The sequence below is a fragment of the Schistocerca cancellata genome, chromosome 4, assembly GCF_023864275.1.
Source record: "Schistocerca cancellata isolate TAMUIC-IGC-003103 chromosome 4, iqSchCanc2.1, whole genome shotgun sequence".
In the NCBI taxonomy this organism is placed as follows: Eukaryota; Metazoa; Arthropoda; class Insecta; order Orthoptera; family Acrididae; genus Schistocerca; species Schistocerca cancellata.
The window spans coordinates 592926144-592942025 of record NC_064629.1 but is presented as its reverse complement, the minus strand read 5'-3'; the positions used below and the strand labels follow the sequence as shown (position 1 = coordinate 592942025).

Genomic DNA, 15882 nt, shown 5'->3' with positions numbered 1-15882 from the left:
AAGGTAATTTCTTGATTACTAATGATCACGATCTAATCATCTCATTTAGAAACAACTATATGAATAAATATTCAAGATTTAACACTTAGAGAAACCACATAGAGATCGAATTTGAGATGAGCTAATAAGTACCTCTGAATGTACTGATATATCTCTGTTGAAGGCTCTTTGGTTCCTCCTTTCAGTAAGCAAATATGTCAGTAACCAAATGTTACAAAATTTATTAGTAATTAAAGTTTTCAATGTCTAGACTGTTCCATTGTTAACATTGCTTATTTCCAGGATTTAGTTAGTTAATTTTGTTGCCCTAGTTTCACTGATTATGAAAGTGCCCACTTGCTTTTGTAAAAATTTTAGTTTATTAATTATTAGACCTTGAGAGTTTGATAAATTAGCCAAATTTGGCAGGAACTGGGGATCCCTGCAAGAGTATACATGGTATTTATAATATAGTCATACAACTTTGTCAGTTTTCCAGTAATCAAAGATAGATAAAGCAGATTACTACTTGGCTCACTGTGATTCCATAACTACTAATTTTGACCTTTTTCTATTATAAATCAAAATGTATTTTCAAAACTCAACAATTATTCATACACTTGTCCATATATAGGAAGAAAACACAAAGCTTTCAGTCAGCACTCCGTAATCAATATCTATGTGTAAAGTCTGTCTTAGTTATTCATGAAGTTAACATCTCTGTGTTGCTTTTGATTGTTCAGTCTTTAAGAGTCTTCACCTAAACACAAAGAAACAAGCATCTATGTGCAAATGTTTTAATGACTCTGTGGTTAATATCCATTCTGTTAACAACTTTGTGCCAATTGTTTTAGTGCAAGTCCAGAGACTTTCTCTGTGAGCAATTAATAATTGATGGTAATCATTTAAACTGTGGGTTCTGGACATTTACTGTGTGTATAGACAAGGGTGCTAAGTTCTGTACTCAGATTGGTGAGTAAGTACACCACCATCATTTAAATTTGTTAATTGGAGCTGCTAGCCTCTGTTTTGTGAACTGTATACAAAGTCAACACAAGAGACTGATCATTGTAATGTGTTTTGAAAATAATAAATGTGTAAAGGGTCCACTCATATCTCAGCAGTGTTGTGTCAGTTGATTAAGAATCTGATTACTAGACTACACTCTCATAGGAATAGTGACTCTGAGATTTCAAAGCTACTGAGAGACTGCCGTTATCACAAGTTAGTCAGGTGACAAAAGGAACCAAGTTTTAACAGAGGTTACGACCGAAACAAATTTTCTGCTTTTTCTGAATAGGAATGTGATTACAGTTTGCACCATATTTCCTAGAAGTGATTTCTTATGCATTAGCATGCTTGTAATAGTCATTAGACTACAGTGTCGTTTGCAAAAGTAGATACAGCTATGTTTATTAAAATAAAATACACAACAAGACTGAAAATCAATTTGCTGTACATACAAGTAACAATTGCAAAATGTTCCTGTAAATGAACCACATCAGTCATTTGATCCAAATCAGAGGTAACTCCTCTTTCTCTCAACAAACTAACAAGACAAGTAGCCCTATCTTTTGAACAACAATCAAAAGGCGATACATCTTTCTCAGATAGAATGAAATACATTCTCTCCCCTCCCCCTCCTCCGGAGCTACCTTCTTTTTACAGCAAACCTTTCAGTCTGCTGGAACATTCTATGAGGGATGGTCAACAAAGAAAGGCATTTATTCCTGTAGCTGCTGTGATAGTTTCCTATCTGTACTGTGAATGTCTGAAAAGAGCAGGTTTTTATTTACAGTGTCCATAGGTGGAAGCACTCTCCTATCAGTAGGTTGGTAGTAATGCTCTATTTTGTAGACTCTCTTTGCATTTCGCATACCAAACAATGGAGGTGACACAAGAGGAGCAGTATGGCGCAATAAAATTCAGCATTTGTTTAAACCATACAGCCACTCAAATTCACAGAAATCTGCAGCAAATGTATGGTGAAGATACAGTACCTCATGCGGCAGTGTTTAAGTGGATCAAGGACTTCAAAGAAAGCAGACTTGTCTGTGTTAAGCAAAATGGGCCTGGTGTTTCGGCTTCTTCTGTGACTGAACTCAACATCAACACAACTGCTGTGATTGTCTGTGAGCATGTGCAGATGACATTACTTAACCTCAGTGAGGTGTTGAGATTACGCATGATTATGATTATGCATGATCATCTCCATATGACCCATGTTGTGCCCATTGGACTTCGAAACAAAAGGTTGTGTGAATGGACACAAGCCATGAAATGCTACATCTCTTTGCTGATGGAGGGGATGTGTTTCTGGAATCAGTTATCACAAATCATGTAGTTTCTGGCTCAGTTCAAAACTATCTGTGTATTGCATTTGCCTTAGAGCCGCAATCTTGCACCCTGTGATTTTTATTTTTTCCCTTCCCATGACTAAAGGCAAAGCTTCAGGGCATTTGATTTGAGAACTATGAGGCAGTGTTCAAGAAAAGTGCGGGAATTCTCAAGGACCTGACAGAGAATAGTGTGCACCATGTGTTCAAGGACTGGCAAAGGTGCTATAAAAAGTGCATTCAAGTATGAGGCGAGTACTTTGAAAAATATCATGTAAACATTGAAATGGAATAATAAACATCTGTGAAAAAAAATCAGTCTCAGTCTTTGTTGATCAGCCCTCGATGTAGGTACATATAAGAAGGAGCACACACTGTTGATGCAGGCAGTTCACCTCTGTCTATACTCTCATGTGTGTGCTCAATAAACATGCTTTCAGTATAAAATTTTAGTTCTTTTTAACGACACTGCTAACCTACCTGGTACTTCATTCTGGATTGCGTGTGACAATATTCCTGCTTTCAGTAAGGTCAGGTAGTTGAAAGTTGAATGGTTTCTCCTGAACTCAAAAAGAAAGTGGCAGATTATCCTCCTAGATTCAATAGTCCATACTGAGAAGTATTTTATAATGTTTGTTAATGTCTTCCCAATGCAGATGGAGACAGCCACATTGCATCAGATATCTGTATTTGTGCACTCCTCCTCAGTGTTGGCAAGGGGAATGACAACTGCCACTCTCTGTTGGTTGGAGTACTCTCCTTCAGCCCAAATTCTGTTGAAAAGTGTGATAAGAATGTCTTTATGTAGTCCTTATGCTCTTCAGCATTTTGTAAATCACTTCATCTGTCTCTGGTGCTCGTAAAGTTGTGGCAGTATCTTACATTATTTTGTGAAAGTAGGCTGCTATTGTTTGGTAATTGTGTGTGTTGTGGTTGTGAGAATACCAGTATACTGTATATCTATCACAGGATACTCTACTACCATTATTCCCCTCACTACCTCACATACTTTCACAGATAGTATGAAACAGTTAACAGAGTTTACAAATTCTTGTCATGATCTTTTGTTCAACATAGGCAGTGTTGGAATCCAGAGCTGTCTGTCTATATCTGATCACCGAATGACACTTATCTTACTACTAGAATACGCAATTCTGGAATGTTTTCCTGGTGATTTTAGAATGGGTATTTCAGGAATCCTATGGATGAACTGAGCAATGTGATCCCTGTCCCAAGTGTTATATTTATGTTCAGGTAAAGAGAGTTGGTTCTGGTAAGCATTCATTTTGGATACTTCCTTTTGGGTAATTCTATGTATGCGTGGCAAGTTGTCCAAAATGGGGAAATGGTTACTATAACTTAAGTAATCAGCCGCTTCAGACGGCACTGTAATGTTTAATGCTGGAGAATAGAGAGATAGATAAGTGGCTAAGAATGATCCTGTTGCTAAGATAAGGTGTGTTGCTTTCTTGTAGCCAGAATGTATGCACAGTAACGCAGAAGCAACCCATGCAGCAAGTGTAAGCAGAGCCCCACTGTACATGATGTTCATTGAAGTCTCCAAGAAGGAGAAATAGGTGGGGAAGGTGATGAACAATGTTATTCAATCTGCACATTGAGCAAGCAGTAAAGGAAATCAATGAGAAATTTGGAGTAGGAATTAAATCTCAGGGAAGAGAAATAAAAATTTTGAGGTTTGCTGATGACATTGTAATTTTGTCAGAGGCAGCAGAGGACTTGGAAGAGCAGTTGAATGGACACACCAGCATCTTAAAAGGAGGATAAAGCAAAACAAAGGTAATGGAATGTCATCAAATTATATAAGGCTATGCTGAAGGAATTAGGTTAGGAAATGAGGCACTAAAAGAAGTAGATAAGTTTTACTATTTGGGCAGCAAAATAACTGATGACAATGGAAGTAAAGAGGATATAAAATGTAGGTTGGCAATTTCAAGAAAAGTGTTTCTGAAGAAGACAAATTTGTTAACATCAAATATAGGTTTAAGTGTTAGGAAGTCTTTCCTGAAGGTATTTGTATGGAGTGTAGATATGTATGGAAGTGAAAAGATGGATGATAAACAGTTTAGACAAGAGGAGAATAACCTTCTTCTTCTTCTTCTTCTTCTTCTTCACACTGATATACATCTGATTCCAAGTAAGTGCTGGTGTGTTATGAGAACATAGTGGCCATTAGCTATGTTGTTACGGGGTTCCCACCTTCCCTAACCCTACAAATTTGTTAACTGTGTATTCTGAATTCTTATGTCATTTTCAAAATGAACTCAGAAAATAAAATTAAAACAAGAATTTTGTAAGGATCTTATCATGGACTAATGTCATAAAGGCTGGAAAAACCATTTACATCAAAATCTGGAACAAAAACAAAGACATTACCTGGAAAGAGGGTATGAGTGTCAGAACGTGCACAGATTAAGATGATGTCCAGCAGAAAGGTGTGGTAAGTGTGTAAATGCAAAAGATAGGAAGCTTTTGATGGAGTTGACTTGGTTCCTGCCATGTACAGAGCATCTCTTAAAAGGAAGAGAGATTTTATTCTGTGCAAATGTTAAAATGTTTATGTAACTTAATTTTAGAAACATATGTTTTAAAAGTCATTGATATTAGACTTCTGTCTGAACAGAATACAAGTTAACAATTATAATACTTGTCTTGGTAGTGACAGAATATTGCTCTCTACTCCTGATCAGTATGACCTGGGTAAGTTAGGTCATGCACGTTCTCATTATATGAGGGTGTGCTGAATAGTGATTCCTCTGATTTTTTTATGTGAGAACTCTTAAAGCTTTCTAAATACAAAAAATGTTACTAACAGTCTGCAATTTTATTTTTCATGTCTACATATTTATTTCTCAACCTAGTCACCCTGGTGCCGAACAAATTTCTCCCAACAGGAGACCAGTTTGTTGAGACCATCAGTGCAGAATGTCTAATTTCATTGTCAGAGCAACAACCTTACCTCTGCTTGCACTGATTCATCACTATCAAACTGAAGTGCTGGAAGGTGTTCTTCAAATTTTGGAAACAGATGAAAATTGCATGAGGCCAAGCCGGGACTGTATGGAGGATGAGGCATGACAGTGAATCCCAGGTGTCCAATTGGTACAGATGTTACAGCACTTCTGTGTGGTCTGGGATGATCACACTGAAGTTGAGGGTGCTCCATGTGTAGTTTCTGCAGTTAGAAACTCAATTACAGCATACTGTTTCTCATGTTTTGACATAGTTATGTTACACACTGCCATGTTACATCCTACAATTCAGAGCCCTCTAGTGACAGATAGTTGCAACTTGCACCAGCAAAGCGGAAAAGTTGACCAAGTAATATGTATGACACAGAATACCTCAATGCATGGTGGGAACAGAATAAAAAATTTTCCACACACCCTTGTATTGTGACTGAGATTTAAGTAAATGTCAGGAATGGCTCAAGAAAAACCTGACAAGGCTGGACTGACTGGTCTGGAGCAATCAACAGCAGATCAAAAAGTGGAAACATAAAAGACAATGACAACAACAAGGAAATGGACACATGGTGATGGCACTACAGAGAAACAAAATCCAATGAGTAATTGAGAGAGAGAGAGAGAGAGAGAGAGAACTTGAGACAGAGCATAAGCAGAGACCAAGAACCAACCGTGTGTTATTACGATGAGACAGTAGTAAAGCGAATATGGCACTGAGGTGTGTAGCTGCACGGCTGATTGTACGAGATGGTCACATGCTCCATCTGGTTTATGAAATGGTGTGTGGTGCTGTGGCAAGGTGATGGAAGTGCTGATGGTTGTAAAAGCTCTGTCTGGTGCTGAAGATCCAATTCCACACTCCACATGAGGCTTTCAAAGATACCCAGCTGGGATACCAGATAATGAGTTCAAAACTTTCTTTGTTTGAAGTGCCTCATTCAGTTTCTGTCGAACAACTTACATGATGAAACTTCATGCCAATTCAGCAATCAATCAGATTACTTTTGTTAGCCTTTAATGTTCTTGATGCTGCCATATAACTTGATAGCAGTAGAAGTTCTTCACCAACTGGAAATTTCAACTGAGATTTACAGAAAATTTTTAATGTGGCAGCTGACTATCGAGAAAAATGAAAAGGATAAAAATTTTGTCACAGTCATTTGTGGTGGAACAATAAGGAATCTACAAATTGTGTTTCTCATCATTTATTCAGCAATATAAAATACAGGGAGAAATAAATATATTTACAAAAGGATTCACAGTTCTGTTGTTCACAAGGTATGGAAGTTTCAGAAAGGAGTAGTCACTTTAGCTGCCATTAATGTAGATTTTGAGATGAAACGATTAAACAGGGGCTTTCATTTCATTCTTCACACAGTTTTTGAATGCCTCCCAGCCTTCATTCTTTGCATATGACTGTAACAGAAACAGATGTCATTAATTTAAAAATATGAATGAGGTAAATACTATCTAGTATAGTTACTTTACCATTTACATGCTTTTTTAGTCAGCACCTGACAATACAAAAGGATGGAAATGTGAATGAAACCATCACAGAACATTATGAAATATTGTTTTAACTATTAAGAAAAATGATATGATACCAGAATACCTATCTGATCCCAACTTCTTTTGCATACCTTGAAACCTCTATGAAGACGATCCTTCATTATAGCAATAAATTCCCGGTAACTCAGTTGTCCATCACCATCTTCATCAAATATCTGAAATACTATATGAACTAGATGCCGACTCAAATTTGTTCCAGTGCATATTTTCACTGCCCTGTGGAATTCATCTGAAATTTTAAAGTAAATAATCAAATATACAAATGTTTAATTTGAAAAATGATCATGCAAATGTCTTCTATAGTTCTGCTATTATTTCCTTCCTTTAGATATGAGGCTGGAATGAATTTTTTGTTTTGTTTTGAAATAATACAACCTTAAATACCTCACAGATTTTTCACATTGTTCTTTATGAATGATATAAAACATCAGCTTAAAGTATATATGCTTATCACATTAATTTTAACAGAAGTGGCTCAAGAAATCCCTTCTGGTATTTCTGAAGTGATTATTCCAACACTTACTTTAACTGATCAAGAAGAACGAAAGCAAGTTAAATAAGGATGTGACCTGATGTATAGTAGCACAGAATTTACATCTTGCAGCTGTTTAATTTTGAGTTATGGAAGATAGAACAATGGATTTCACATTGATTTTTCTTTCTTTTTCTTTTTTTGCTTATGGCAGTCACTCTCCACTACAATTTTTGCACTGATTTTGTGAACATTCATACTTATTTTGCAAGCGGTAATGTGCTAAACTCTGCTATTATTTGTGTGTATATGAGGGTGTCCTGAAAAGTAATGCCTCCAACTTTTTAAGTGAAAATTCTTAAAGCTTTTTAAATAAAACACATGTTATTAACATTCTACAACTTTATTCTTTATGTCTACACATTTATTTTGCAACATAGTCACTGTGGCAACAAACACATTTCTCCCAATGACAGACCAGTTTGCTGATACTGTCACTGTAGAATGTTTAACTTTTTTGATGGAGTCACAACCTCATTTCTGCTTGCACTACTTCTTCACTAACAAAGTTAAGTTCTTGAAGCTGTTGTTTAGGTTTTGGAAACAGATGAAAATCAAATGGGGCCAAGATGAGATTAGCACCACCATTTACTTCATTATGAGCATGAACAATCCAGTGTTGTACATTACTGTTGTCAAGACAATAATCACTGAACACAGCTTTCATTCTTCTATGTGTTTCAATTGGAGGCACATTTTCCGTGATTAGAAACTTGATTACAGTATGCACCAACATAATTATGTTACACACCACCATGTTACCATTTGGAGCCCTCTAGCACCACAAGGTTGCAACTTGTGTTAGCAAAATAGAAAAGTTGACATAGCAATATGCATGACATATAATACCTCAATCAATATTGACAAAAGGATAAAAAAATTGGAGGCATTACTTTTCAGCATGCCCTCATATGCTAAAGGCTACCTAAAACATATTATAAAATTGAAAGGAAAATCCTAACTGTGAAATCAACAACCAAGATTCTCAGTTGTGGAATCACATAGTGAAGTATTCTTGTGCCATTTTTGTTTCTTGTATGTATTAATTTCTCCGCCCAATTCAGAAGTATTAATTTCAGATCTAAAGAAATATCCTACACAGATGAAACAATTACAACACTAGTGATCAACTGCTGCAGCACTTGTGTACTATGTGCCAGAGATTGAAATAATACTAAAAAGCAGTGGAGTTTACATTATACTAGGTACATAAAGCTGGCGGTAAAACTAAATTGACAGCAGTGCAAATTTTGGAATAAACTAAGTATGTATCAAAAACTAATTGGGAAATGGAGAGGGTTTATTTGTTGGAGTAGGAAAGAAATTTAAATATACCAAGACAGAAAGTGAGACTGCATGTGAGATTGATTGGGCGAGACTCAGTATCAAGACCAAGCAGAAATTTATAATTGGGTCTATCGACCACCAGACTCGCTCCTATATGTAACTGAAAAATTGAGAAAACTTCGACTTACTAGTACAAGTATTCCCTAATCATACAGTTATCATTGGAGTGTCATCCAACAACTGACTGGGATAATTCCAGTTTTGTAAGTAATGGGTGTGACAAGACTTCCTGCAAAACAATACTAAATGCTGCCCCAGAAAACTACATAGAATAGATGGTCTGAAAGTGCACTCATGGTGGAAATGTGTAAGATCTATTAGCAACAAGTAGACCTGATCTCTTTGAGGATGTCCATATTGAAACTGGTATCAGTGACCATGAGGCCGTTGTTGTAACAATGATTCACAAAATACGAATATCAACTAAAACAAGTAGGAAGATTTACAAGTTCAGTACACTAGATAAAGGGCAGTTGTGCCGTATCTCAAAGGTGAACTCAAAACACTTACCTCGGGGCAGGAGTTCAAATGCACTCAGTTACCTCTAATAGAAATACCTCCTCAATGCCAGCTAGAATAGATTCTGAAAACATTAATCAGGCAAAACCCAACTCTCACGTCTCTCATGTCACACCCTGAAAGTCATTGATCAGGGCAATCCAGTGAAAACATTAGTTTGTTGACTTCAGGAAATCATATAACTTGATACCACAAAACTATGATGTCATGTGGGAAAAAATGTGAGTGGACTGAGGCTATCTTGGTAGAGAGTAAGCACCATGTTACCCTGGACAGTGTGTCAACAGATGTAGAAGAACATCAGGTGATGACCCAGGGAAGCTTTTTGGGGCTCTTGCTGTTCATTTTGCAAACTAACTGCAAAAGATACAAAAACATCCACTCAAACATTGTTAAGATTTCAAACTGGTCCAATCACTGGCAACATGCATTAAACATTCATAAATGTAAAATTGTGCACTTCACAAAATGCCCAAACATTGTACCCCATGACTACAATATCAATTGTTCACAGCTGGAATCAGTCAACGTGTACAATTATCTGGATTTAACAATTTGGATGGCTATAACATGGAATAATCGCAGAGGCTCAGTTGTAGTTAGACCAGGTGTTGGACTTCTCTTCATTGGCATGATACTACAAAAATATCTACAAAGAATATTGCTTACAAATTGCTTTTTTTATCCCATCTTAGAATATAACTGAAGTGTGTGGGACCCATATCAAATAGGACTAACAGTGGATATTGAATGTATTCAAAGAAGGGCAGTGTGTCACAGGTTTGTTTGACACTCAGGAGAACATAATGGAAATGTTGTGAAACCTAAATTGGCAGATGCAAATTTTGCTGTGAAGTCCTACTTTCAAAGTTTCAAGTACAATTATTAAGTGAACAATCTAGAAACATACTTCAGCTCCTGTGTATCATCCTCACAGTGAAAGTGAAGATAATAGCACACAAATTACAGTGTGCACATAGGCATTTAAGCATTCATTTCCCCCATCATATTCAATTGAAATGGGAAACCCTAATAATGCTAAGTACCCTCTGCTTAGCTTGCAATGTATGTACGTAGATTTAGGTGTAAATAGCACAGCTACAAAACTTGAAGTTAGAGTACACTGCTAATGATACATCCACTATTAGCTGGAGCTGTTTGAAACATTTAGGTGTGTGAAATACTGAAGAGAACTTTGGTCAGATCATAAACATACTTAAAATGAATACTGATAAGACAGTCATGATGAAATTTTTGTTAAATTATAAGCAACCTCAACTAGACATTGAAACATCCACTCATAAATGTTTGGACAGTCAGATGGATGAGCATCATGCAAGGTGACCCAAAATGTTAGCATTTGAAAATGCACTAATTCACAGAATAATGTAGGTAGGGAGGTAAAAGACTGATACACGCCTGAAATGATATGGGATTTTGTTGAAACCAAAAGTGAGTGCAAAAACTGGCCAACATATGGCCCTGGACAGCTTCATGTCAGTGACACAAGAATTGTGTATAAAATGAACTGTAGTGAGAGAGAGAGAGAGAGAGAGAGAGAGAGAGAGAGAGAGAATCAGATCATCCCTAGCCTGGCTGCTAAACACTTGATGGAAGGTGCAACTTTTATGCAGGACGGTGTTCCACTCCATATTGAAACACAAGTGAAATATCTCTTGTGCACATCATTTGGTGAGCATGATGTGCTGAGCTGCCATGTCCATTTTGCTTGGCTTCCCAGGTCCCCAGACTTCAATCCATGTACTCTGAGAAAAGTTGTTGCATGCTTCAGCGATACAGACAGCTGTAACTTTGGTGCAACTGAAATGGAAGGGTATTTGTTAAGATGCCAAACAAATGTGTTGTTCCTGAAGTGGGGCAGCACTATTTTCAGTAGTTGCAGAGGCAACAGTCTGAATGATTGACTGATCTGGTCTTTTAACATGAACCAAAATTTCTTTGCTGTGCTGGAACTGCAAATACCTGAGAGCAACGGAAAACTGCAGCCGTAATTTTTCCCAAGGGCATGCAACTCTATTATATGGTTAAAGGACGATGGCATACTATTGGGTAAAATATTCAGGAGGTAAAATAGATTCCAAAAATTTAAAGAGGAACTGGACATGCTGAATTTAGATATAGTAGGAATTAAGGAAGTTTTGTGCCAGGAGGAATATGACTTCTGGTCAGAAAATACAGGGTTATTAAATACAAAATCAAAATCAAATAGGGGTAATGCAGGAGTGGGTTTAATAATGAATTAGAAAATAGGAATGCAGGTAGGCTACAATGTAGCCAAGACAGACAAGAAGCCCACACCCACCACAGCAGTACATGTTTATATGCCAGCTAGCTCTGATGATGAAGAGTTTGAAGAACTGTATGATGAGATAAAATAAATTATTCAGATATTTAAGGGAGACAGAAATTTAATTGTGATGGGGGACTGGAATTTGATAATAGGTAATGGAAGGGGGGGGGGGGGGGTAATAGGTGAGAAAGTTTTTAACATGTCTCATCCGCTTCACAGTGCAAATCTGTGACCACTTAACCATGATGTCGCGCCTCTTAATGTGTGCTTAATATTGCACTTGTTAAGCTTTGACTGTTCACTGTTTCTACTTTGCTTTATCTTTTTTACAGATCTGTAAACATTCTTCCTGTTTTCATGCTTGATCTGTGTTCAGTTTTTTATGTGCTATCCACTGGGCCATCTAACCTTTAAATCTGAGGAGGGGTGCAATGGGGAGTTTCCCTTGTGAGAATCATAAGGGCATAGAGCACATCACCATTGATTGTGAGATTGTAAGATTTATTCATGCTTCTGAAATATGTTGATCTTATGGTGAGTCAGGTTTGTCTGTGCTGTAGGCCCACACTGCATATATGAAAATTCACAAAAAGCTGTATCATTGGTTTCTCTGACATTCACTTACATGTGGGATCGATGGTGGTGTGCTTTAGGCCCTTGTGGATCTCAGTGCCTCATTTATGTTCTAATTAAGTGACCATGATGGCAGACATTACTACTTGAGTTCAATCATTTCCACAAAAGGCACTTTGTGTTTGGAGTTGGTTGTTTACTGGGTGGGATCTGGCTTTTGTGTGCGGCATAAACATGAAGAATGCTGAATCTATTTTAAATGCTAACAGAAAGGTAAACCTTTGAGGATGGGTTGTTAGTTGTGCTTGGGTAGTTCAGTCAGTAGAACACCTGACCACGATTGACAAAGGTCCCAAATTCGAGTCTTGTTCCAGCACACAGCTTTAATCTGCCAGGAAGTTTCATATCAGTGCACACTTTGTTGCATAGTGAAAATATCATTTTGGGAATAGAACAATAAATTATCAGGAAAAGTTAGTGGCAAAGGAACTATGGCTTCTGAGAACAGGCCCTTTGATTGAGACAGTGGTGAAATCAAATAAGTGTGACTAGAAGCAAACACTTAACAAGAAAGTGTAGAGTTAGGACAAGAAGTTGTTGTGTAGGTGCAGCAAAAGAATATCTGATTCTCAGCTTGGAAGTAAATTCGTGAACTAATACATCTCTTAAGGAACTTGTATATTTGTCTGAAAAAATGGAAAAGCACAAAAACTCCCACTTACACAAAAATGCAAAATGGAGAGTTGTGAAAACTTATACATTATTTTTTATTGCCCTATACTATACTTAATTATTTACAAAACAACAAAATCCCTCAAAAACAATTCTTTCTTTTGTAAGATAAGTTATGCATCTAATTATTATTATTATTATTATTATTATTATTATTAATGTTGTTATTGTTACTGGCAGTAGCTATAGTTTTATAAATTTGTTGATAAGCATAACTGTTATACAGCTGATGCTATAAATTTCACACTCCCAAACTGATCTGAATCTAAAAATTTGTGAACACCAAGAATGTATATCTGTGAGCTGCCACTGTGCAAGACATTTCTGATGTATATGTGGATTATGATTACTGATTATGAACTGTAAATCAAAACTGAAGAAACTGCAAAAAGGTAAGAAGGAGCTGGGACCTGGATAAGTTGAAAGATGCAGAGGTTTTTGAGAGTTCCAGAAGGAGCATTACACAATGGTTGACTAAAACTGAGGAAAGCAATACAGTAGATGATGAATGGGTAGCAACGAGAGATGAAATAGTGAAGACAGCACAGGATCTAATAGGTAAAAAGACAAGATCTAGTAAAAATCCTTGAATAACATAGGAGATACTGTATTTAATTGGTGAAAGGAGAAAATATACAAATGAAGCAAGCAAAAGGGAATAAAAACAAATAAAAAATGAGATTGACAGAAGTGTAAAATGACTAAGCAGGAATGGATAGAGGGCAAATGCAAGGATTTATAAGCATATTTCAGTAGGGGAGAGAGATATCACCTACAGGAAAAGTAAAAGAGGCTTTTGGAGAAAAGAGAAGTAGCTGTATTAATATGAAGAGCTCAGATGGAAAACCAGTCCTCAGCATGGAAGGGAAAGCTGACAGGTGGAAGGAGTATATAAAGGATTTATACACTGAAGAGCCAAAGAAACTGGTACACCTGCTTAACATTGTGTAGGGCCCCAGTGAGCATGCAAAAGTGCTGCAACATGACATGGCATGGACTTGACTAATATCTGAAGTACTGCTGGAGGGAATTGACACCATGAATCCTACCGGGCTATCCATAAATCCATAAGAGCATGATGGGGTGGAGATCTCTTCTGAACAGCACGTTGCAATACATCCCAGATATGCTCAATAATGTCCATGCCTGGGGAGTTTGCTGGCCGGCGGACATGTTTAAACTCAGAAGAGTGTTCCCGGAGCCACTCTGTAGTAATTCCAGACGTGTAGGGTGTCACATTTTCCTCCTGGAATTGCCCAAGTCTGGCAGAATGCACAATGGACATGAATGGATGGAGGTGATCACACAGGATGCTTACATATGTGTCACCTGTCATAGTCGTATCTGGACATATCAGGGGTCCCATATCATTCGAACTGCATATGCCCCACAACATTACAGAGACTACACCAGCTTCAACAGTCCCCTGCTGATATGCAGGGTCCAAGGATTCATGAGGTTGTCTGATAAAATTTGAAACGAGACTCGTCCAACCATACAACATGCTTCCAGTCATCAACAGTCTAAATGTCTGTGTCGATGGGCACAGGCGAGGTGTAAAGCTTTGTGCCATGCAGTCATCAAGGCTACATGAGTGGGCCTTCAGCTGTGAAAGCCCATATCAATGAGGTTTCATTGAATGGTTCACACTAGTTGATGGTCCAGCACTGAAATCTGCAGCAATTTGTGGAAGGGTGGCACTTCTGTCACACTGAATGATCCTCTTAAGTCACTGTTGGTCCCATTCTTGCAGGATCTTTTTCCAGACCCGGTGGTGTTGGAAATTTGATGTTTTACTGGATTCCTGATATTCATGGTACACTCGTGAAATGGCATATGGGAAAATCCTCACTTCATCACTATCTCGGAGATGCTGTGTCTCATTGTTAGTATGCTGACTATAACACCACATTCAAACTGACTTAAATCTCAATAACCTGCCACTGCAGCAGCAGTAACTGATCTAACACCTGCGTCAGACACTTGTTGCCTTAGGTACACGTTGCTGACTGCAGCACCATATTCTGCCTGTTTACATTTCTCTGAATTTGAATATGCATGCCTATACCAGTTTCTTTTGTGCTTCAGTGTACAATGGAGATGAACTGAAGGCAATATTATAGAAATGGAAGAGAACATAGATGAAAATGAGATGGGAGATATGAGTAGAGTGGCATGAAAGGGCAGCAATGGTTGAGAAGGCTGTGAGACAGGTAATGCTGAGGGAATTAGATTAGGAAATGAGACACTTAAAGTAGTTGATGAGTTTTGTTATTTGGGAAGCAAAATAACTGATGATGGCCACAGTAGAGAGGATGCAAAATGTAGACTGGTAATCGCAAGAAAAAGTATTTGTATGGAGTATAGCCATGTATGGAAGTGAAACATGGATAATGAACAGTTTTAACAAGAAGAGGACAGAAGCTTTTGAAACATGGTACTAAAGAAGAATGCTGAAGATTAGATGGGTAGATCATGTAACTAATGAGGTGGTACTGAATAGAACTGGCGATAAAAGAAATCTGTGGCTAACCTGACTAGAAGAAGGGATTGGTTGACTAGGCACATTCTGAGACATCAAGGAATCATCAATTTAGTAGTGAAGGGAAGTGTGGGAGATAAAAATCATGGAGGGAGACCAAGAGATGGAGACAATAAGCAGATTCAGAAGTATGCATGTTGTAATAGCTATTTGGAGATGAAGATGCTTGCACAGGATAGGGCAGCATCAAGAGCTGCATCAAACCAGTCTTCCAACTGAAGACCACAAAACAAACAACAGCATCTAATATCTTATTTTTTTGTACATACCCATCTTATTCTTGCTAGTCTGCAAAAAAGCAGTAGAAGACAATGTGGCCTATTTGCACTTGAAATTTTGCTTGTCTCAGGTACACTTTTTTTAAAATAAGAAGTGTGGCTGAGACAAGTGAAGTTTCAAGTTCATATCCATTTTATTTGTGGCATTATTTTAGTAATATAAATGTACAAAGAATGATT

The 15882-nt window shown here is 37.4% G+C and overlaps 1 protein-coding gene across 4 annotated transcripts in view; it reads right to left on the bottom strand.

Annotated features, from left to right (window-relative positions):
• Nucleotides 1-6488: 6488 nt before the first annotated feature.
• The window catches only part of LOC126184279 (calcium uptake protein 3, mitochondrial), a 638951-nt gene continuing 629557 nt past the window's right edge, over nucleotides 6489-15882 (bottom strand). For all 4 annotated transcript variants that reach the window (XM_049926653.1, XM_049926655.1, XM_049926654.1 and 1 more), the window contains 2 exons: nucleotides 6940-7097; nucleotides 6489-6715 (listed from right to left, as the gene is read on the bottom strand). In XM_049926653.1, coding sequence (XP_049782610.1) covers nucleotides 6644-6715; nucleotides 6940-7097 — 230 coding nt within the window. In that variant the 3' untranslated portion in view covers nucleotides 6489-6643. The remainder of the gene's footprint in view (nucleotides 6716-6939; nucleotides 7098-15882) is intronic.